We start from the raw sequence: 16,324 nt of genomic DNA on the forward strand, positions 1-16,324 counted from the left end.
GGACGAGAACGCATTTCCGGGCGTGTATTTTGAGTTCATTTAGGGTGGTAGTTTCAGGTAATTCTGTGTGCCTGCGAATGAGGAGCGAGGTATGGCAGAAGGGATAGTGCAAAAAGTATTGCATCTGAAAGAACGCCTGCTTGGAGTCAGCGATTCAAATAAGGTGTGTTTGTGGGTTGCCAGTAATCGTTCTAAACTGGACTGACCCTATATTATATTCCGAGCATTGTTACCTTCACAGACAAAGTGAGAACTGGAGATTCAATGCTCAGGAAGAAACTCACCAACTAATTGAATTCTGAGGTGAATATAATTGCTAATTTTTGTGCAACTTAATGGAACAAAATTATTTCTAGAGTTAGTTAAAGTAGGTACCATAAGCTATTTCTTTCTCTTGGATAATTTGTACCTGAAACAAAATTTCCAGGTTTACTTATTAATGCAGAGACTGTGTACACAACACATGCCAATCTAGAAAACTAGGGTAGTTCAATGACTGTAATAAAGCCTGATACAATCACCCCAAAGTCATCAAATTAAAGCAGCTCTGAATGGAGACCAGTGGCCAATAAATCCATCAGAAATGGATAGTGGTATTAAGAATGTGGTATAAGCTCTAGGTATATCTTTCATTCTTGGTATTGAAATTGTTTGCCTTATTGTGCACTGTTGTAAAGATAATAAACTCCTCCCCTTCCCTCTATTTCCAGAGGAGGACATCAGCCAGTTTTGCAAATCAGGTGATGTGAAAAATTGAGATCTTCCATAAATAGCTTGGCTTCAGTTGTCCTAAAAGTCGTTTGGGCCCTGGTTTATTGGAGTTTCTAATCTACTTGTACAATAGCGCAATCTTAGAGTATTAGATAGTAGGAATACTGCCTTGTGATCTAAGATGGACTTTGATCTTTTCTCATGTTATGTAATTCTTGTAAAGTTGGGCCAAATACTTTGTGAAATGAAAATTTCATTTGACTAGTTTGCTTTGATATAAGGATGAAAGTTACCATTTAGTTGTACAACTTCTGTTTATATAGTCTCATTAAATTAAATAAGTGATAAACATCCCATGTCTACTTAACAATACCATGATGTCTAGTTATTCTGGGCTGATTCCTGGAATGAAGGGATTGATTTATGGAGAACAGATAAACAGATTAGGTCTTTATTCACTTGAGTTTAGAAGAATGAGGACTGATTTTATTAATATATTGAGTGTACTTAATTGGGTTCATGTTGAGAAGATGTTACAATTAGTGGGGGAATCTTAATCTAGGGACATGGTTAGAATTAAAAGAGGAGGTAGACTTTTTTGAGCTACCAAAGAGTTGAGGGCTATAAGGAGGTGGCACAAATGAGTTGAGACCTGTGGCAGATCAGGCATGTTCTTATTGAATGGTGTGGAATGCTTGAAGGACTGAATAGTCCCTCCTCTTATTTCTTGTGTTCTCTTGCACTATTTTCAAACTTTTCGTCTTGCTGAAAGCTCCCAGAACTTTTAAATGTTGGCCATCTTTCACCAGAGATACAAAATTTGAACAGTTGAATCAGTATAATCGACAGTGCTGGAGAAGGAAAAAAGCAATTAATCTTTTAGGTCTGATGAAAAATCAACAGGCACAGTGTTAACTCTGCTTTTTTACCCACAGATGTTGTCAGATGTGCTGAGTTTCTGTTTCAGATCTGCAGCATCCACAGTACCTTGTTCTATTTTAATCTTTTAGGTCAATATCCTTAGAACTGGGAAATGTAATAGATTTTTAAGCAAGTGAACAGAGTGGAAAGAGACTAAAAATTCCAAGGGGAAGAATTGAGGTGTGTAAAACAGGAGAAATTAAATGACAGAAGGGTGTGTGATCCAGATACAAATGAAGTGGTAATGAGGCAAGTGAAGAAACAAATGTGTCGAGAAATGTTGTGGCGTGGCAGAGTGTTGATTTCTTGTTATTCAAAAACGAGAGAAAAATAAAGGTAAAATCATTGTGCAAAGGGAGAGGAAACAAATGAGTGCCCAAATTATAATCTTGAGATTGTTATAATAAATTCTGGAAGTTTGTAAAGTGTGTAATTGAAAGCTAAGTTTGCTTGAGTTTATGTTAATTTGGAACACTGCAGGAAACTGAGGACAGAGAGGTTGGCATGAGATCAAGATGAAAAATTAAAGCAACAAGAGACCAGAATGGTGGGTTTGTTTTGTGGACTGAACAAAGATATTTCAAAATGTAGAAAACCAGTCTGTGTTTGGTCACCCCCACTAAGAGCAGATTGCATTTTGAGCAATGGATTGAAAGAAGTATGTATAATGAAAAAGGACTGTAAATATTCAACTTCCATTATTTCACTTTAATGCCCGAGACTGTCATGACCCTAAAATTGGGTTGAATAAGGACAATACAGTCCTAAACTGGCTGCTGTGGTCATCTGACTAGCTTGAGCCAGGCATGTGAATCCACTTATAAAGGAGGATCAGTCTGAGTGGACTTAACATCATTGTAAAAGGACATCAAAACTCCGATCCATAGCCCCCAGTTGATTCATTTATTTCTGGGAGTTACACTGAGATAAAAGATTATCTGTGGAGTATTCAGCTTGGGAAAACAATAAGCAAGAATGAAAACATAGATCTTCCTCAATAACTTTGACAAGGTTCTGCATGGTGGACTAGTTAGCAAGGTTAAATCACATTGATTTCAGGGAGAGCTAATGATTTGGATACAAAATTGGCTTGAAGATAGGAGACAGAAGGTTGTGGTGGAGGGGTGTTTTTCAGACTGGAGGCCTGTCTATGCTTGTTTTTATTCAATAGTGTATTGATTATAGGAGTTTGGATGTATATTGCAGTTGTGTAGGGTATTAGTTAGGCCACTTTTGGAATATTGCATTCTGTTCTGATCTCCCTGCTATAAGAAAGATGTTGTGAAACTTGAAAGAGTTCATAACGTACGGTTGAGGGTGTGAGCTTTCGAGAGAGACTAAATATGGCTATTTTCCCTGAAGTATCTGAGGCTGAGGTGTGACCTTATAGAGGTTTATTAAATCATGAAGCATGGATAGGGTGAATAACCAAGGTCTTTTTCCCAGGCTGGGAGAGTCCAAAACTAGAGGGCATAGTTTTAAGGTGAGAGAGAAAAGGTACAAAAAGGACCTAAAGGGCAACTTTTTCATGTCGAGGGTGGTGGCTATATGGAATGAACTGTGGAGGCTGGTACAACTACATTTAAAAGGCACATGGATAGGTATATGAATAGGAAGGATTTAGAGGGATATGGGCGAAATCTCACAAAGGGACTTGATTGATTTAGGATATCTAAGTCGGCATGAATGAATTGGACTGAACAGTCTGTTTCTGTGCTATGCAACTCTGACTCTATAACTGCTTTGAAGTATGATGAGATTCTTGGTAAAATGGATTTGTGAACAAGGACTGAAAGGCACTCATGCTCAAGCTGAGACACCAGGTGATGAAAAAGCAACTTGCAATAATGGCAAGTGAAAACAAGGGGACTCTTGCAGCTTTACCATTATGGAGAAAACAAGACAACAGCTAAGCAGTTAAACTCTGCTTTCATTTTCACAACTCAGTCTTTTTAAAAAAACCTATAAGCTGTACTGCCTTTACCTTTCTGTCGGAACCAGATAATCCTCCCTTTTTTTCCTTAAAAGCTCATTCCCTGTGTTTTGTGTGTTTGTTGTGTTTATTTTTGTTTCGGATGAATAAAACTCCACTCATTTTCATGTGAGAAAATTGCGAATTCAACTCTACATTGTGATCTGCTTGACTACATTTTAATTGAAATGTAATAGTTTTTTTGGTCACAATAAAGTAAATTACTCTTTTATCTGGAAGAAGTTTTAGACTTTGGATAGATAGGAGAAGGTGTAAAAGGGCAGGTGTTGCAAATCCTGCATTGGTAAGGAAAGATACCATGAGAAACAGAAGGGTGTAATTGAGAAGGTCATTAGAGTGTTGTGGAGTCCATTTAAAGTATTGATGGGGAAAGGAAGGAGGCGTTTGGTGGCATCATTTGGAAATAGAGGAGAATAGTTCATTAAATGCAGAGGCTGGTGAAGTGGAACGTAAGGATCCAATTGTGGTTTTCGAGGGAGGGTATAAGTGCATGAAATAATACAGACACCGTCAAGGGCCCTGTCACCACTCTTCAGAGGGAAATCCTCAATTGAGGAAAAAGGAAGACATCTCAGAAGTGCTCTTGTGGATTGTTCCTTCATTCGAACAGATATGAGAAGTGGACATGCTGGGCAAATAGAATGGAGCCCTTACAGGAAATGGGGTATAAGAAAGTGTAATCTTGGTAGCTGAGAGAGTTGCTGTGGTTATAATGGACATTTGTTCATGGCCTACTCCAGTAATAGAGAAGTCAAGGAAGTGGAGAGTCAGAGTTTGTCTGTTTGAAGTTGAGAGAAGGGTGGAAACTAGGCACGAGATGAAATTTACCTGTTTAAGGCAATAGGCAGAAAACCGTTTGATATTATCATCAATGTGGTTGAAAAAGGCATTAGAAAAGGCTCCAGCGTAGTAGACGAGATCAAGGAATGTTCCATATGTCCTACAAAAAGCCAGGCGTAGCTAGGATTGATAGGAATAAGCATAGTAACGCATTTGATTTCCAAGTAATCCCGCAGACATGCCTCTACTCCTAGTTAGAAAATATGTAAAGCACTGAAAGAGGTCACACAGCCTAAAAAAATTGACTGCAGTGTCTTTTCCGTTCCTTTCTGAACCTCTCGGCCTCGTGCAGTAACTCCCTTCAATAACGTACTATACATTATTAGTACAGTGAATGGCCTTTGAAATACCCACCCCCTTTTATATGCGATCTTTTCCATCTCTGGCCTTGTTCTGGATGAGTCCATTGACTTCCTAGAACTAACCAAAATCTTTCTCACTAACTGCATGCCACTCCTTCATTAAGGCCATGCTGTTAAGAACCCTGTCCACACTGCTGTGGTGTGGCAAATTTACTTGTAACTTCCTTTCTTGTGCGCACATACATTCCATTGATTTTTTTTTTTAAGAAAATAGATTGGTAAATAGGACATTATCTACTCATTCTGGTGTAGTTAAACGATTGGCTGTTTAAAGACAAACAGTCCAGTTTTCATGATGTCCTGCAGCTATATTCCTAAATCACCATTAGCTATAACCTCTAGGTTAGAAGGTTCTGGATTTTAGTTTCACTCCAGGACTTGGGTACAGTACTCAAGGCTGAGACTCCAGTGTAGCATTCAGACAACACTGCATTATGAGAACAGCTGTCATTCAGATGATATGTTAAACCAAATCCTGGTATGCCCTCTCCAATGGACATAACTTAGACCCTTGGCACTGTTTCCAGATAATCTGATTTATCAACATAATCCTGGTAATAATCACTCCTGAACCAACATCATGAAATCTCTAATCGTTATTACATTGCTTGCGAGTTTGCTATATGCACACTGGCTGCCATGTTTCCTGTATAGCAATGATGACCACACCTTCGGAGTGCTTTAAAGCCAATGAAATATTGTTAGGCATCAAGTCATGAAAGGAGCTTTATTAATGCAAGCTTTTATTCTGGTTGTATTCTTTCTTTTGGTCAATTTACTCAATTTGTACCCCAAGCCCCCAAAACAATCTATGTTTCCTTACTTAATGGTGACTTCCAAATGCTTAATTGACTTTTTACTGGTTCAGGATCTCCTATGGTTGTGAAAGATATCTTAAATATGCAAGTTTGTTCTCTTGTAGATCTTCAATCTTGACTAGCAAAAGCTGTTTTATTTCTGTTTTCAACTTTTTTTTTTGGCATCTGACCTCCTGTGGTCTTTCATTGCTGCAGCTTCTCATGGTAAAATATTTACCTGCCACATCTATCAGCATGTGAATGTGATAGCCAATTAAAGAATGAGGTGGAGGTTCCACAAATGTTCCCACCTCAATGATGGGGGTGCTCAACACCAAAGGACAAGGCTGAAGTATTTACATCCAGTGTCAGCAGGAAGTGCATTTCCTCCACCTCCAGAGGACCCCAGTACCCAGCCTTTAATCAATTTTGGTTCCATCAACATGATATTAGGAAATGGTTTGAGGTTTGGATACTCCAAAGACTTTGGAACCTAGCAACATTCTGGTAAGAGTACTGAAGACATGTGCTCCAGAATTGAGTACATCTTTAGTCAAGCTGTTATATATATCTGCTCAATCAATGAAATACCATTTTTCATAGAAATGAGGATGTACTCTCATCAGCAAACAATGTTTCGTATCATTCCCAATTTCTTGGATATTAAAGCAGTTTGTGTCCATATGCAGCAAGTCCTGGACAGCATCTAGGCTTGAGCTGATAAGTGACGACTAACATTTGCACCACACAAGTGGCAGGCAATGGTCATCTCCAACAAGAGAAAATCCAACCATTGGCCTTTTGATCAATGGTATTCCATTTTTGAAACCCTAAACATCAACATCCTGGGGGTTACCTTGGACTGTTTAAATACTCTGGTTTTAAGAGAAGGTCAGAGACAAGCAATCCAGCAGTGAGTAACTCTCCTCATGTCCATTACCTACAAGGCCCAAGTCAGAAAAATGGAAATTAAATTTGGATATCATGGCACTGAGGAGCTGATTTTCAAATCATCCTTAAATTACACAGCAAAAACTAAGGACTTGAACTGGTATAGCTCCCTTCATGATATCAGGATGTCCCAAACACTTTGCAACCAATGAAATGTTTCTAAGATGGCGTCACTGTTGTCGTGTCCCTACAGTCTGCTTGGCAGTACATTTTTTTTAATTCTCCTTTTCTAGTTTGGTAATTCATGGATACAAACTCTCTCAACAGCTGTGCATAGCTTCTGCCACAAAGAGCTGTTGTAAGTTGTACATGTGTCTCGTGGAGTTAGTGGAATTTGACATTGAGCTACAAACATAATGCAGAGGCAGTGTTCTCTGTACTTTATCAGTTTGATGGGGCCACAATTCAAGTAGTACATGCTGTTTGCTTTATACATGCCAGGATTTGTAATCAGAAATACTGTGCCCTAATTAATGATTGCTTCACAACTTTACAAAACTTAAAGTTGCTCAATATTTTCACCCACCTTGTTGTATTTAATAATACCAAGGAAATCACAACACTGAATTGTGTAACTGTTAGAAATGTTTTGATAATGTACAGAACAATTGAGCTTGAACATGTCATTGTCCTTAATTTGGAATTAGCTATTTTCTTTTGTCTCCTGTAATGAGCTTAGTTTACAGATACAATTTTAGCAGTCATGAGTGTTCCTTTATTTATGATTTATTTCAAAGGCATTAAACCAGATATGGAATTGTTACTTGTGTACCAAGTATTACAATAATTGTGGTTATGTTAGGGGTTAAAGTTTGCTTGTCATTGGCTTCCAGGCTTGTTTCTGTTCTCCTTTTTCTTTGCAAATTATATCTGGTTCCTTTTCTCCTCCTTCCTCCTCTTTCCCATATTTCCCCCTTTTCATTCTATTCACTATTCCACGGCCATGAAGGCATTACTCTTAGTGCTGCTGTTAAACTAGTTGCCAGAAGTGTGTGAAAGTGTTGGATTTGCACCGCTACTTTTCTTCAGTGAATTATGAGGCTTGCTTGCTGGTCTGGCTTTCGTTAAGGTGTTGGATGGGAATGGTGTTTCCTACATTCTGTGCTACTGCAATAAAATATGCCACCATCTAACAATTTGCTTGCTTAAGCATCTTTTGCAGCTCTATGCTCCTAATGCCTTTAGCAGAAGAATATATTTACAATGTCCAAAGACTTTATAGACATAATAGTCTGATGAGATGAGCCTTTTGTATTAAAGCTTTGACAGTCATGTGAATGACAATGCACATAATGGGGAAGCAAATCAAAAGTGAAAATGTTGAAAGTGTAACTGTAAAATTCTCAAGTGATTGGCAATCAGAGCATGTCTTCTACCAAATACAGCTGAGATTTTTCACGTTAGCGAGTTTTGAGAAGATTTGTAGCTCGGGTTGAGGCTCGATATAGGTTTGCTTGCTGACCCTACTAGCTCAGTGAGCAAACCTACATCCAGCTTTTCATGTCATTTGAATTTGCAGCAGGTAGATTTCAGAGTGACTGCTGTGGATGTTTCAGAGCAATAAACTTAGAGTATAGTAAATGAAATATATTCTAATTTATCTTGTGTCCTTGATATCCCATTTTGTTGTGAATATAACTATTAACTTTGAGGTTGCACAGATTTCAGCAATGCCCGTTGTGAACTTGTGGCTAGCCCTTGCTAGGTCGTGCTATTTTTTGCTTCCTGTGTAACTGCTGTCATTTTTAAGTTGTTCATTTATAGCACATGGTAAATGAAGTAGGCCAACCAGCATTCCCATAGATAGGCACTGAATACCATGCAGACTCAGCCATTCCATACTTCCAAGAGAAGGGAGTCATTTGCTATACATTTGTAATTTAGCCAACAAAATTATTGGATGTTAAAACTAATTGTATGAAATGTTGGTATTCTAATTAAAATGTTTCTGAACGTTTTTATTAAATACCAGAGACTATGCTTTTTGGTTTCATTGTGAACATTTTAAACAATAATGAAAACTAAAATACAAGTAAGTTTAAGATTAATCTGATACAAATTACTTTTTTTTAAAAATCTACTTGCATTTAGATCTAAAATAATACATACCTTAAGCTTCTTCTAAAGCATCAATATGTGGATCTGTCTTCTAGGTTCTGAAATTGTTGAAGAAATTGCAAGATTTAAATATCACAGTGGATATTCTGGTGGTAAGATTTTATATCTGTATAATTAATGTCTTGTCAGTTTACACCATGCATCGTGCTTTCCAAACTTGTTCCCACTGTGACCGTGTTTCAAGGCTTGAAAATTTCTGCAAACATTAGTGATTGGTGTGGGAGCAGGGCAGAGAAAATCTGGGCGTTGGCATGTTTGGCTGTTGACTCAGCTTCTCGACCCAAATGTCATCTTGCAACCTCATTTCAGGCCCCATTTCTAGAAGCCCTGTTATTCATGTTATTCCGTTGTTTTTACTATAGATGTGCTTAAGATTCATCTGTGACATTTTGCTATTTGTATAAATTTGTGATGGGGTGATATTTTTAAATTAAATTCAAGGAGTCATTTAAACATGCCTGGCAAGTTTTCGAGAAATTGAGTTATTTGTGCAAAACCTTTGCTGAATTCTACATCCCCACTAGCTTACAAGAACAAAGAACACAACTCAAGAAATAAGAGCAGGACTGGGTTATTTAGACCCTCAAACCTGTTCTGCCATTTGATAAGTTCATGGCTACTTTGTGGCCTCAACTCCATTTTCCTATCCGTTTGCCATAATCCTCAACTGCCTTTTCACCTCTTGGTACCTTTCATGTCGGAGCTATAGTAGGCCATTGAGCCTGCCCTGCCATTCAAAGAAATCATGGCTGATCTGATAATTTTAACTCCACTTTCCTGCCTTTATTCCTATAAATCTTGAGTCCCTTAATGATTTAGAAATGTCTAGCTCAACCTTGAATATATTTCATGACCCAGCCTCGATAGCCCTATGTGGTAAAGAATTCCACAGATCCACTACTTTCTGAGAGAAGATTGTCCCTCATCTCTGTCTTAAAAAGGGTGGCCACTTTTATGAGATGATGGCCTCTGATCCTGGCCTATCCCACAAAGGAAACAACTTTTCTACGTCGACCCTCTTACATCCTGAAGAATTGTGCATATTTCAGTAAAGTCTCCCCATATTCTCCTAATTTTCAGCAGAGTACCAGCCTGACCTACTTCATTTCTCCTCGCAAGAAAATCCCTCCTTATCTGAAATCAACCTAGTAAACCTTCTCTGGACTGCCTCCAGTGCCAATGCAATGCGGTTGGATAAAGAGCTCAAAGTTGTTCACCGTATTCCAGCAGTGATCCATCTCGTATTGTTTTTTATCAAGATCTGCCTTTTTTTAAATACTCAACTCCCTTTAAGTAAAGGCCAACATTCCACTTAGCCTTCCGCATTACCTGCTGAATTTAAATGCTGGCCTTTTATGATTCATGCACTAAAACCCATAAATCTCACGGTGCTCCAACTTTCTGTGGTCTTTCTCTATTTGTTTTATTTCTTTCCTACATAGCCTCGCACCCTGTCAAGTCCTTTTAACATTTTATACATTTCAATACGATAATCGCCTATTCCTGTCAATTCCAATGGATAGGATGCAAGCTGCTCACATTTTCCTCATAAGAAAACGCCTTCATCCCTGGAGTATGAATGACTGAAAAGAAAATGATGGAAGAACTATGTCTCTCATAAAGGTCTATAACAAAATTCTTAACTTTGGTAGAAGTGCTAAATACCATAAGACAAAACAAATTGACTTGTATGTGAAGTTAGCTGTCTTTTTTTTAAATAAAAAAGCATTCCATTGATTTAACATACAAACTCCCCAATCTGATATGAGCTGTGAAAATTTCTTTTAACATTTAAATTGTTATTTTGTGATGATATGGTTTTAAGGGATGTATTTTGTCCTGGTTGTTTTTATGAAGAAAGGTTGAGACACAGAGGTGTCAAGCTGTCTGCTGCAAAGCCAATACATGGAAAGTAAACAGCTTGTTATTCCTTAGGAGTTTTTAAAAAAGAAGTTTGGAACAACATATATGCAGCCTGAACGGGTGCGATCAAGCTCTCGCAGAACCAGGATTTTGTTTTTCGTTTTAGTTTTAGCCTACAATAGTAGTTGCTGGGGTCTTGAAGATTGATGTGGAAGCTCTTATTTCCCTCTTTGTTACAGTCAAAAACTGGGGTTCTGTTCCTGCTGCTAGAATTGCATGTGAGACTATCTATTTTACTGAATTTGCCTTTGCTAAGGATGTGTTACTAGGATGTTACTATAGTTAATCAGGAGTAAATATTATTTTAAGCACTTCAAAAGAGTTACAGTTAAGACAATCATTTTCTTTATTTTGTCTGTATTTTAATTATAGTGTATGAATAAAGTGTGTATTATTTCAAGCCTGATAGTTTGACCAGTCGAATTACATCCAGAACACAATGCCTTACACTTGCCTTTTAAAATTAGAAAATGTTAGGCTCTTGACCACTATCTTAATGCGTTTGAGAGAGTTTTGTCTGGTCCAGAACAATTTTCTTTTTTAATCAATTCAGTCCATCTCTGTCTTAAATATTCTTTAGGACCTAGCCGCTGCAATTCTCTGCAGTAAAGAATTCCACAGATTCTCACTACCATCTAAGTGAAGACTTAAATTGGTGATCCCTTACTCAGCAATGATGCCATCTCATCCAAGACATTTCCACAAGGGAAAACAATACTGTATCTACCCTGTCAAGTCCACTAAGAATCCTGTATGTTTTAATACGTTAAATGTCATGCAGCATGGTAGACTAATTAGTAAAGTTAGATCACATAGGATTCAGGATAAGCTTCCCAATTGGATGCAAAATTGGCTTGACAGTAGGAGACAGAGTGGTGGTGGAGGGTTGTTTTTTGGGCTGGAGGCCTGTGACCAGTGGTGTTCCACAGGGATCAGTACCGGGTCCAATTTTGTTTGTCATTTATATAAACCATTGGGTGAGAATATACGAGACCTGGTTAGTAAATTAGCAGACGACACCAAAACTTGAGGTATAGTGCACAGTGAAGAAGGTTCTCAATTGGGCTGAGAAGTTCGGATAGAGTTCAATCTGGATAAATGTGAAGAGTTGCAGTTTAGTAAAACAAGCAAGGACAGTACTTGTACAATTAATGTTAGGGCCTTGGGTAGTTTGGTAGAACAGAGAGACATGGAATTCAGGTACATAATTCTTTGAAATTTGCATCACAGGTAGACAGGGTGATTTACGAAGACATTTAGCATGCTTACCTTTATTGTTCAGACCGTTTGAGTACAGGAGTTGGGATGTCATGTTGAGGTTGTACAGGGCATTGGTAAGGTCTCTTCTGGAGTAGTGTGTGTGTGTTCTTGTCACCCCATTAGAATGAGAGTCATAGAGTTGTACAACAAGGAAACAGACCCTTCAGTTCAACTCATCCATGCTGACCAGATATCCTAAATGAATCTCATCTCATTTGCCAGCATTTGACTCATATCCCCCTAAACCCTTCTTATTCATATACCCATCCAGATGTCTTTTAATAGTTGTAATTGTACCAGCCGCCTCCTTTTCCTCTAGCAGCTCATTCCAAACAAGCACCACTCTGTGGAAAATGTTGCCCCTTGGGTCTCTTTAAATCTTTCCCCTCTCACTTTAAACCTATGCCCTCTAGTTTTGGACTCCCCCCACCATGACTAATCACCCTATCCATGGCCCACATGATTTTATAAACCTCTATAAGGTCACCCCTCAGCCTCCAATGCTCCAGGGAAAACAGATCCAGCCTATTCAGCCTCTTCCTACAGCACAAACCCTCCAACCTTTTGTAATATCCTTGTAAATCTTTTATGAACCCTTTCAAGTTTCACAACATCCTTCCTATAGCAGGGAGAACAAAATTGCATGCAGTATTCTAATGGTGACCTAACTATATGGAAGATATTACTAAATTGGAGAAAGTTCAGAAAAGATATACTGGGATGTTGCTGGGAATGGAGGGTTTGAGTTTTAAAAGTAGGCTGGGATCTTTTTCACTGGAATGTAGGAGGTTGAGGGTGATGTTGTAGAGGTTTATAAAATCATGAGGGGCACACATAAGGTGAATAACAAGGGTTTTTTCATTAGGGTAGGAAAGTTCAAAACTAGGAGGCATGTTTTTAAAATGGGAGAAGAACGTTTTAAAAAGCACATGAGCAACTTTTGTTTTACACAGAATAATACGGCTATTACTCAATAATGTTTTTGTTTGTGTAATAAGTTATAAAAATCTGTTCACAAAATAATTATTTAATGTTGAAATTTCATAGTCATTCTGCATGGAAATAGACCCTCCGGTCCAACTAATCCATACTATCTTGTTCACAAACTGAACTAGTCCCATCTGCCTGCATTTGGCCCATGTCCCTCCAAACCTTTCCTATTCATAAACTTATCCAAATGTCTTTTAAATATTGCAACTTTACCTGCATCCACCACTTTCTCTGGCAGTTCATTTCTCACATGAACCACTGTGTTTAAAAGATGTTGCCTCTCATGTCCTTTTTAAATCTTTCTCCACTCACTTTAAAAAATATTTGCTGCTCAAAGTGTAGTCTCTAATTGGATAACTCGAGTGAGGACAGTGGCAATTTCATTCAGACCACAAGTATGACCCCAATGATCCAATTGCTTGCCAGTCTAAAGCAGTACTTGCTCTCATGTTAACAGTTCCGTTCACGGCCTACTGCAGCGTTCTTGTGAAGCCAGAAGCAAGCTGGAGGATTAGCGCTTCATTTTCACAGCCTCCAGGACTCCATACTAAATTCAACAACTTCAGAACATAAATTCTGTTGTCCAGTTTGTCCATCTAAACAGTTTTCAAATTTCCTTCTCCCACTAATGTTCCCCGACCTTCCCTTCAATTCCACCTATTCTTCCACACTTTTTTTTCTGAAGTACAAAACCCCTCACTTTTGCACCTCTCCCATCAGTTCTGAAGAAGAGTCAAAATGGATTCAAATCATTAACTTGGGTTTCTTTCTTCACAGACATCACAGATCTGTTTCAATCCCCTACTTTCCTCCACACCCCTAACATCCTGCAGATGAATGCTGCAAATGTCTCTCCTTAGACTAATTTAATTGAACATGCATCAGCCACAATTGATAGCACTGGTTTAATCAAATGATCTCTGCTCTTAGACAAGGGATGGTCACCTTGTCAGAAGGTTGGGAACATGGTTGCTTTTCAGATGGTCGATTAACTTCCCAGGCAGTTTTATCCATTCTTCCTTTGAGCACTGTATTAACATTGAGGCTCAGCTCAAATCTGATATTTGGTAGTGACTCATTGATCTTTCCTAAGTTACAACTGTGAAAATTCTTCAAAAAAATTAATCATTTTCTTTTAAACAGGGACATGTCTAGTGGTCATGAAAAATGCAAATCTTCCTTTTTCTCAAACCCTCCTCCTCAGTCTTTCTCAAGGTTCCTTTTTAGAAATTCAGTGATCAGGACTTTTCAAGGTTGTTACTAAACAGGGAATGTTTTTCAATCCATTATTATTACCAGTTTTATAGATGCTTACTTTCACAATCACTTTAAGTAATAAAATTATAATAAGCAAAAGCTTATTACATTGGATGACAAGGAATAAATTTGCAGTCTTCTTGCACAAATATCAGGATGCAGGGTGAGATACTAAATGAATATTTCAAATCCATATTTACTATGGAGAAGGGCACAGAAGCTAGGGTGTTTGGGAAAATAATCATGTTTTGATAAGTGTCCATATTACAGAAGAGGAGGTGCTTGAGTTCTTAAAATGCATAAAGTTAGATAAATCCCCAGGACCTGATCAAGTATTTCCCAGAACTTTGTGGGAAGCTAGGGAAGCCTTTTCTGAGATACCTGTAACATGGACAGCCACGGGTGAGGTGCCAGCAGACTGGAAGTTGGCTAACATGATGCCACTATTTAAGAAAGGTGGTAAGGAAAAGCCAGGGAACTATGGACCGGTGAGCCTGACGTTGGTGCTGGGCAAGTTATTGGAGGGAATCCTGAGGGACAAGATTTCCATGCATTTGGAAAGGCAAGGATTGATTAGGGAAAGTCAACATTGCTTTGTGCATAGGAAATCATGTCTCAGGAATTTGATTTGAATTTTCTGAAGAAGTAAATGTAGAGGATTAAGGGAATGGGTCTGGGTGGGTTACTCTTCGTTGTGGACTTGTGGTGCCAAATGGCCTGTTTCCACACTGTAGGGATTCTATGAAGTAACAAAGAGGATTGATGAAGGAAGAGCGGTGGACATGATCTATATGGACTTCAATAAGGTGTTTGACAAGGTTCTTCATGGTATTTTTGTGAGCAGGAATACAGGGAGAACTAGCCATTTGGATACAGAACTAGCTTGAAGGTAGAAGATAGAGGGTTGGGTGCTGGAGGGTTGTTTTTCATACTGGGGCCTGTGACTGGTGGTGTGCCACAAAGATCGTTGCTGGGTCCACTGTTTTTCATCATTTATATAAATTATGTGGATGTGAACATGGGAGGTATAGTTAGTAAGTTTGCAGATGACACCCAAGTTGGAGGTGTAGTGAACAGTGAAGAAGGTTACCTCCGAGTACAATGGGATCCTGATCAGTTGGGCCAATGGACTGAGGAATGGCAGATGAAGTTCAATTTGGATAAATGTGAGGTGCTGCATTTTGGAAAGGCAAATCAGAGCAGAACTTATACACTAATGGTGAAGTCCTAGGGAGTGTTGCTGAACTGAGAGACCTTGGAGTGCAGGTTCATAGCTGCATGAAAGTGGAGAAGTCGAAGGTAAATAGAATAGTGAAGAAGGTGTTTGGTATGCTTTTCTTTAATGGACAGAGCATTGCATATAGGAGTTGGGAGGTCTTGTTGCAGCTGTACAGGACATTAGTTAGGCCACTTTTGGAATATTGTGTGCAATTCTGGTCACCCTCCTTTAGGAAGGATGTTGTGAAACTTGAATGGATTCAGAAAAGATTTACAAGGATGTTGCCAGGGTTGGAGGATTTGAGCTATAGGGAGAGGCTGAATAGGCTGGAACTGTTTTCCTGGGAACATCAGAGGCTGAGGGGGTGATCTATTGAGGTTTATAAAATCATGGGCATGGGTAGGGTATATAGAAGAGGTCTTTTCCCTGGGGTGGAGGAGTTCAGAACTAGAGGGCATAGGTTTAGTTTGAGAGGGGGGGAATTTTAAGAGATTTAAGGGGCAACTTTTTCATGCAGAGGATGCTGTGTGTATGAAATGAGCTACCACAAGAAGTGGAGGCTGGTACAACTATAATTTAAAAGGCATCTGGATGGGTATGTGAACAGGAAGGGTTAGAGGGATATGGGCTAAGTGCTGGCAAATGGAACTAGATTAGGTTGGGATATCTGGTTGGCATAGACATGTTGGACAGAAGGGTCTGTTCTGTGACATCCCCATGACTTTACTGTATTATAGAATAATTTCTAAAAGAAATCTATCCCATTTGATTTTTACCTGGTTTCATCAGCTCCTCAATTGGTTACTTGTCTTTTTATTCCATGATGACTTATCTGTATGTGCATCAGTGCAATCCAGCAAGATAATTTGACTGTAATTAGAATGTTGCAAGTGTTCAAGTGTGACCAATTTAAAATTGTGAACATGTTTGATTAAAAAGCATTTTCATTTAATAATGGAGCAAAATGTCAACTACTCAGAAT

General features: G+C 38.6%; 1 protein-coding gene across 3 annotated transcripts in view; it reads left to right on the forward strand.

Moving 5' to 3' along the window:
- The first annotated feature begins 26 nt into the window (after window positions 1–26).
- The window catches only part of eloal (elongin A, like), a 120,508-nt gene continuing 104,210 nt past the window's right edge, over window positions 27–16,324 (forward strand). For 2 of the 3 annotated variants that reach the window (XM_043679526.2, XM_043679536.2), the window contains exons 1-2: window positions 27–163; window positions 8,729–8,785. In XM_043679526.2, the coding sequence (XP_043535461.2) occupies window positions 92–163; window positions 8,729–8,785 (129 nt within the window). In that variant the 5' untranslated portion in view covers window positions 27–91. Of the gene's footprint in view, window positions 164–8,470; window positions 8,608–8,728; window positions 8,786–16,324 lie in introns of those variants that run through there. The other variant, XM_087978425.1, reaches the window with a different exon arrangement.

The sequence above is a fragment of the Chiloscyllium plagiosum genome, unplaced genomic scaffold (assembly GCF_037043375.1).
Source record: "Chiloscyllium plagiosum isolate Xiang-an unplaced genomic scaffold, Cpla_swu_hap1 HiC_scaffold_3, whole genome shotgun sequence".
NCBI lineage: Eukaryota > Metazoa > Chordata > Chondrichthyes > Orectolobiformes > Hemiscylliidae > Chiloscyllium > Chiloscyllium plagiosum.